The sequence below is a fragment of the Leptosomus discolor genome, chromosome 10 (genome assembly GCF_034619465.1).
Source record: "Leptosomus discolor isolate bLepDis1 chromosome 10, bLepDis1.hap2, whole genome shotgun sequence".
In the NCBI taxonomy this organism is placed as follows: domain Eukaryota; kingdom Metazoa; phylum Chordata; class Aves; order Leptosomiformes; family Leptosomidae; genus Leptosomus; species Leptosomus discolor.
This window is the reverse complement of record NC_141400.1, coordinates 15,163,211-15,170,707: the sequence shown is the minus strand read 5'-3', so window position 1 is coordinate 15,170,707 and position 7,497 is coordinate 15,163,211. Positions and strand designations below refer to the sequence as shown.

General features: G+C 61.0%; 1 protein-coding gene across 1 annotated transcript; it reads right to left on the bottom strand.

Moving 5' to 3' along the window:
• Positions 1-3,017: 3,017 nt before the first annotated feature.
• On the bottom strand, positions 3,018-6,165 carry RPS14 (ribosomal protein S14). The gene is made up of 5 exons (XM_086470727.1): positions 6,086-6,165; positions 4,575-4,725; positions 4,105-4,266; positions 3,820-3,896; positions 3,018-3,127 (listed from the first exon to the last, which is right to left on the bottom strand). The coding sequence occupies exons 2-5, from the start codon at positions 4,721-4,723 to the stop codon at positions 3,060-3,062; spliced, it is 456 nt and encodes a 151-aa protein (XP_086326853.1). The 5' UTR covers positions 4,724-4,725; positions 6,086-6,165; the 3' UTR covers positions 3,018-3,059.
• Positions 6,166-7,497: the final 1,332 nt, after the last annotated feature.

Genomic DNA, 7,497 nt, shown 5'->3' with positions numbered 1-7,497 from the left:
CACCCTCGGCAGCGCCGGGGGATCAGCCCCAGGTGACCTCGAGGGGAACGGCTGAGCCGTTTGCAGACCTGTCTCCAGGGACTTTGTGGGCTGGGGATGCACTGCAGCCCCCGACCAGCCCCCTGCCCTCCGTGGGACAAGCAACCCCGCTGGGGAGACACAGGGTGGGCAGCCACACGTGTCCCCCACCCACACGGCTGGGGACCCATCACCCAGCTGCAGGGGGGCTGCAGGTAATGCAGTTCCTTGCTGAATCACTCAAGACAAGGCAGGAACTGGCAAGAGCCATGAAATCCATCCACACTGCTCAGCCAGGAGAGTCTTTCCCTCCAGACAGCCCCAGGATGCGTGCCGGGCAGCCGGCTCTCTGCAGGGACCTGCCTGGCTCTTCGATTTCTCTTCCTCATTCACCATTTCTCCCCTGGGGGGTTTCACAGCGACGCGGGAAGTTGGTTCAAAGACGTCAGAAAGAAAAGCCATTTTTGCCCTCCATTGTGCAGCAAGCCCGGGGAAGGCCCTGCCCCTGGCACAGCACGGCGAGGGCAGCAAAGGCACGGGCTGGGCTGACAGCAGCTCGGCCGGACAGCCCTGCGCCCCCCGTAGGGCTCCTGCTTCCCAAGATTAAGGGCTAATCAAGCAAATCCACCTTCCTGCCCTCGGCATGGCCCCCGCCACCTGCGCAAGCCCCAGCAAACCGCCCCAGCGGAGGACACGCCAAGCAGGGCAGTAGGTCCGAGCTCCTCCTGTCTCGGGTGAGGCACGAAGGTGCCAGCTGGTGCTTCGGCAGCCTCCTGTCCAGCGCCGAGCGAGGCCGACAGCACCCCAAGGCTCACCGCCACCGGGTGCCAGCCTGACCCTGCTGCACGGGGGGGAATCCGGCAGCTGGATGAAAAGCCGCTTCCCTCCTCGTTCCCTCGGACCTGCTGGGAGCAGACACCTTCTCCTTTCCGCACCCACCCTTAAAACCAGCAGGACTCAACCAGCCCACGCTGGGGGGTGGGGGCTGCGCTCTGCCTCGGTGGGCAGCAGCAGGGAACCGAGCCGAAAACATCACGAATGCACCCAGAGATGAGCGGGGTTGGTAACGTCGTACCGCTGCGGAGGTCCTGCGCTGGAGTTTGTATTCCTGGAGAGCTTCCCCCAAGCGTAACCTGTGAGGCAGCCACGTTAACGTCACCTGGGACAGAGGAACCCCCACCGTAACAGCCCCAGGTTGCACTGTACACCGTATAAAACAACCCACCGAGGAGAGCTGTTACACCACCCCTTCGCCTCCTGCAAACAGCATCCCGCTCCCCTGCCCCGTTCCCTCCTCAGTTCAGCTCCGCATTGGCTGAGCCACTGCTGGTTTTCGTGCCTTCGGCACCTTCCCCACACAGAGTTCAAAGAACACTTTAAGTACAGGAAAACAGCGATTTGAACTGCAAATAGTGCACTTTTAAGACAGTAAGAGAAGTTTATTCTAAAGTTTTCCATGGTCACATATAAAATTACAAATAAAACACTCCAGCTGCACCAAGGGAAATGCTGGCTTAGGCACATCAGTCCAGGCAGAGATTTTTTTCCAGAGAAAGGGGAAGTCATGCATTAAGCAACAGTTTGCAGAAAACCCAGCAGCAGTGAGCTCGCTCACAAGCCCAGCTTTCTTTTCCACAGTGAGAACGCCTCCAAGAGATCGTGACTCACTTCGAAACCACAAGCATCCAAGCAGTTTTCACCACGAAGAGCGAGACGCACCCTGGCTTCACATCAGACAGCCCGGTTGCCTCCGCTGCGAAACTCATCCCCTTTCACCGCGCAAGAGCGAGGGCTCGGCAACTGAAGACCGAGCCCGACAGGAGCAACATGCCCTGGATTCAATCCAGGCTGAGGAACTTCAGAACAGAGGCTGCTTTGAGCGCGGAGCACCTCCAACGCCACCATCAGCCTCCGCCTCCTTTCCCGTGAGGGGAGGGGGGCTCAGGAGGAGGGGGCGGGTGAAGGAACCCCCGTGAAGTGTTTCAAAATGCAAAGGTGGGGGGGAAGAGAAGAGCCCACGCGAGAGCAGTGAGGTTCTCAAGCCTCAGCATCTGCAAGCAGACCTTGCCCAAGAGCCCCACACACCAGAACACCGCCTTCCAGCTTCATTTTAGGGGTCACGCACCGTCACGGGTAAGACGTCTCCGCCGCACAACCGCACGAAGAATCCTGAGGTTTTCCAGCCCATCCTGACACCATCACTCCAACCAGGCCACGGGAGCTCCTGGACAAACATTTCACAGCTCCAGGGATCTCACTCGCTGCCAAGAGCCCCGCCGAGCGCTGCACGACTGCAACCGAGGCGGCGCAGCAGCAGCAGCTGGGGCTGCCCCTGCAGGGAGCCTCCCCGCCGCGCCGCGGGGAGACGGCAGGACAGACCCCTCAGAACAGGCACCGCGCTGGGCGAGGGCTGACCTTGCCACCCCCCAGGGGGAAGCGTGACAGTGGGACCTCTCTCCCTCCAGCTGCAGAAGCCAGAATTATCTTAACCACGAGCACCAAGCAGCTCGGCACCACGAGTGTACAGAACGCACCTATCTCGGAACTACACATCAGGGATCCCGTGCCTGTGGATCCCCTCTTGGTCTAAAATCCTGGTAGGGCCGAGGAAGCGACAGGCTCAGGAGCCGTTTGAAAGCCTGGACAGGCAGGAGCAGAACACTGGCAAGGGTGGAAACGGGCATTTACTGCGGGTGATGGCAGCCCAGCCCCTGGCGGGCAAACATCAGTGCAGGAAGCAGGGCGCCACTGAGAAGCGAGGAGTCCTTTTTCTGAAATACCTCTGGCAGTGCAAGTACACAAAGGGAGCCGCTGAGCGAGCTGTAATTCCTTTTGGAAGTTCTTCCCCTGTATATTCCAAGCGCCCCCCTGCCGCAGCAGGACTACCCACCCCAGCCCAGCCCAGCCGCCCACCTTCGAGCACGAGCTGTTCGTGGATGCAGTTAAACCGAAGCCGCTCAGCTCCCGAGCGAACCCCAGTAAGAAACCAGGCAGCTGAGAAGGGTTTAAAAGAGCTTTAATAGCCAGAGGTGCAGCGCTGTCTACAGACGACGTCCACGGCGACCACCCTTTCTGCGCGTGCTGTCCGAGGGGATGGGGGTGACATCCTCTGCAGGGAGGAGAAAACCCAAAACACACCGTTACCTTCCAGAGGTACCCGAGAAACCAACCAGGCGCAGCCACCACCCAACGCCAGCAGTCACCCCGACGTCCCATGGCTGGAGAACAAACGCTCCAGGGGAGCAAAGGTGTTTGTGACCTCGCCAGGGGCTGGTACCCAGGGATTTAAGGCTTAGGAAGCAAAACTCCCCACCTCCCACCCCACTTAACCAAGCAGCCGCAGCGTTTCCGAAGAGACGGAGGGTGATTGATGTCACTTTCGGAGCAGCCAACACCGCTGCTTCTTGTGACTCCCCTACAGAGTTTGGGGCTCTCCCCCAAAGAGCTGGAGGAACTCTGTTATCACCGAGACCAGCACGGTACTTCTGGGTGACCGAACAGCTCTGGCACGAGCGCTGTTCCCGCTGCGCAGCTGGGGCTCACGGCGCAGACACCAACCGGGTTTCTCCAGCCTGCTCATGCCCCCTCCTGGGGAGCCGTCAGTTTGAGCCTGTTTACATCACACCCTCGGGGCTGCCTGACAGAGGCCAAGAACACCCCGCAGTCAAACCACCGCACCAAGAGGCACGTACGGCGACAAAGCTCCTGTTACTGAATAATCCCTCAAAACCGTTTTGGTTTTCAAGCAGCACCGACAGAGCAGGCCACAGGCGCCTCGCTCTCGCCTCCCCCATCGCTCACCGATGCGGCCGATCTTCATCCCAGATCGGGCCAGGGCTCGCAGGGCTGACTGGGCGCCAGGTCCAGGCGTCTTGGTCCTGGAAGGGAGAGTCAGAACCAACAATCCCTTAAGCGAATCGGAAGCTGAACTCAGCTCACAAGCGACGTGACCGACAGCCTCTGGATCAAGCCTAAAGTCAAGCTCACGGGGCGCACCCACCCCACCCCCCTCACGAGGTGCAAGCTGGCGCTGTTCTAAGCCTGGACATGTCCCCCGGAATGCCGGGCCCAGCCCCTCCAACGCACCTGTTCCCACCGGTGGCGCGCAGCTTGATGTGCAGGGCAGTGATGCCCAGCTCCTTGCACCTCTGGGCCACGTCCTGGGCCGCCAGCATCGCCGCGTAGGGGGACGACTCGTCTCTGTCCGCCTTCACCTTCATGCCGCCGGTCACGCGGCAGATGGTTTCCCTGGAAAAGGGAAAGCTGACGCTCAGAAAAAAGTCTTGCCCCCTCCCCAAACCAGTCCCTGGTGACAGGCAGAGCCTGTTATTTTGAGTGTTACGGGATGAACGAGCTGCCACCCAGTACCCTGAGCACAATATTCCTCACACGGGTGCGCACCAAGCCACCCTGTCCGTGTTCACCCACACACAACACCTTACCTTACAGCTCACAAGCTCAAGGACTTTGGTGGAGCCCCGAGCCAAACCTGATTTCGGTTTTCAAACCCGAAGCAGCCAGGTGCTGCAGGGAGGCGATGGGCCTTCGATACTCACTTGCCAGAGAGGTCAGTCACGTGGACAAAAGTGTCATTGAAGGAAGCAAAGATATGGCAGACGCCGAAAACGTTTTCTCCTTCAGCAACCTGAGGTCCCAGGCTGATGACCTGTTCTTCCTTCTTCTCCTTGCCCTTACGAGGCGCCATTTCTGGACGACAAAAAGAGCAGTATGAGGGACAGTAGATTTCTCAGCATTCTCTCATGGGATTTTGTGAAATTCCCTGCTGCCACAGCCTTTCACCAAGCAGGACAAATGAGTCACTGCTGGCAAAACACAGGTAGTAACTTTGGGGTACAAGCAGACTTCTTATAAAACCCAGGAATCCCGGCTTCGCTGCGTGCTGGCAGACTGGTCACCACCCACAACTGCTCAGTGGGGTCCCTCCCGATGGGCTTCACAGCAGGCTCTGCCCAAGCTGTGCTTCACGGTACCTGATGTCCCAGGCACCACTGCAGCAGAGCAGGAGGGAGCCCCCTTCCTTGATAACCAGCAATGTCGAGAGTTCCCCTTGCTCATTTATAGGACTTTATGGAAAGAAAACACCTAACCAAACAAATACTGAAGACCCGGGTACTGTCACAAAGCTCTGCAGACCTTTCACGTACTAGCTTGGGTTCTTCCACGTTACTGGTCTCCTAACCACATCCCTGGGACTAGCCCGGGTATGTCTCCTGCCTCCAAAGCCTGCACCCTCTACGGACGGCGGCAGACGCAGCACCGGGCAGTGCCCGGCGAGGTGGCCGGGGATCCCGCACTTCTGCTCCGGAGCGTGGGGAGGCGGTTCCCTGTTGCCCCCTCCTGCCCATACCGGCTACAACCGCCGCCTGGCACAACAGAAAAGCCTAATGACTTCGTTAAAGAAATCGGCCCAAGCACGACCTACTTTCACCCGCAGGCTTAGCCCGATGGTCCCCCCTCCACAGAAAACAGCACCGACGGTTAAACCAAGGCCAACGCGGCCACTCGGACCGAGCCACATCCTCCTCCCCACACAGCCAGCCTCCACGGACATCACCGTCCCCAACCGCGGCCCATAAAGCCCAGCGATGCCGACAGGACAAACCCAGCAAACGCCGAGCCCCAGGGCTGTTAAGGCCGATATTGACCTCAGAGCAACGAACCCGCCGCTCTCCAGCGCTCCCCTGAAGCCACACAGCCCCGGCCGCTCAGGACCCGGCGGGCGGAAGAAGGCTCGCACCGCCGCCGGGCCCGGGCCGCCCCGCAGCCTCAGCCCAGCACAGAGCCGCGGCCCTGACTCCTCCACCCCACCAGCCCCGGCCGCCCCTCCACCCGCAGCCGGGAGCTCCCGCCCTCCCCTGGGCGCCCAGCTACGCCAGCCCCCGGCTCGCCCGCGGCCTAGCGCCCCGCTCCAGCGGGAGCGCCTCTCCCGAGCCGGGCGCGCTGCCCCGCGGAGCCCCGGGCCCGAGGAGGCGGGCGGCGAGCGGGGAGGCGGCGGGAAGGCACGGGCGGGCGGATGGCGGCGGATACTCCGCAGCGCCGCACTCACCCGCTCGTCTCCTCCGCCGGCCGCCGCTGGAAAGGAAGTGGCAGGGTCAGGGGGCGGAGGTCACCGCGGCTCACCCGGAAGCGATGGCGGGAGGCGGCTGAGTGCCACGGGGGAAGCGGCGTTTTCCCCAATCGCCGGCGCGGGATTATGCCCCGCTGTCCATCACGATCCCGCCGCCGCCGTGAAACCGTGAAAGGCGCTCCCGAGGGCAAGCCGGAACGACCTCCCCAAGATGGCGGCTTCCTCGTCCCCGGGGGTCCCTCCCCAAGATGGCGGCGCCCTCCTCCCCCCCCCCCCGTGGTCCCTCCCCAAGATGGCGGCGCCCTCCTCCCCCCGGGGTCCCTCCCCAAGATGGCGGCGGGTGGGACGGCGCGGTTGGGTATTTGTGCTAGGAGAGCTTTGGACACGCAGGCCTGAATCGATTTAAAACACAACTGGAAGAAAACCCAGTGTGATGCCAGCGCTCAGCCCGCTCCTCCCGGCCGTGCAGCCACAGCCGGCGCTGCCCGGGCTCGGCTGGAGTCAGGCTGGGGCGCAGGCCTTTCCCCCTCGCTCCGCTGTCAGGTGGCTGAGCACGACGAGGTCTTGTGCGGGTCCAGGCAGCTGCTTGTCCCTGCCCTGAGCTCAGGCAGGAGCCCTGGCTGCAAGGAGGCGTTTGGGAATTTACCCGTAAGTAGATGGACATAGCGGGTTTAGCATGCGGAAGTCGAGGACTTTCTCTTTAAGGATCTAACGGGAGAGATTTCAGTCGAGGTGCTTCTCTGCTGGGAGCTCAGGCAGCTGATGCGAGTGGCACAGACTTTGCAGCTGTGAGTGATGTTGCAGGGACAAGTCCCAGAGCAATTATCAGGGGAGATTTGTTCCACCTCTACAGCAAACAGAATGTAAATTTGTAAGGTTTTCTGTTAAGGTGGTCCAGCAAGTGAATATTTTCTGTTTCCAAGTGGTTTAAAAAGGGCTCACGAGAGTAAAGGTGGGAAACATCAAAGACCTTTGGAAAAAAGGTGGATAGAACCTGACTTCATAGCGCTTCTGATAGCTTCCTGGGCCTGATCCTGCCCCGCTTCCAGATGCCTCCCCCCTGGTGCTGGGCTGCCCCCGGCAGTTAGCCCTCCAGGGAAACAGAGAGCTCAGAGCCACGTGGGACTGGGTTGAGAGCGACAGACCTGGAGCCCACCCGTGGGTGCCTACGTGAGGAAGCCGGGTGGGCCTTCGGATCTGCACTCAGGGGCTGCGCTCAGAGCTGGTCTGACCGGAGGAGAAGCTGATGTGTGAGGGAGGCTCCTTACAACGGCCCCGCTAGCGAGGCTGCACAGCCCAAAGGCCTGAAAACGCATCTGCGGGGGGGGGTGTCCAGCACCTCTGCTTGAGTGACAGCATTTGCTGCTGGCCATGGGAAACTTCTGACCCCT

Coding starts and splice junctions, on each gene's coding strand:
- RPS14 (XM_086470727.1), bottom strand. CDS start 4,723: ATGGCGCCTCGTAAGGGCAAGGAGAAGAAGGAAGAACAGGTCATCAGC. Junction 4,267..4,574: donor GTGACTGACCTCTCTGGCAA/GTGAGTATCGAA, acceptor TCCCTTTTCCAG/GGAAACCATCTGCCGCGTGA. Junction 3,897..4,104: donor CGCGCCACCGGTGGGAACAG/GTGCGTTGGAGG, acceptor TCTCCCTTCCAG/GACCAAGACGCCTGGACCTG.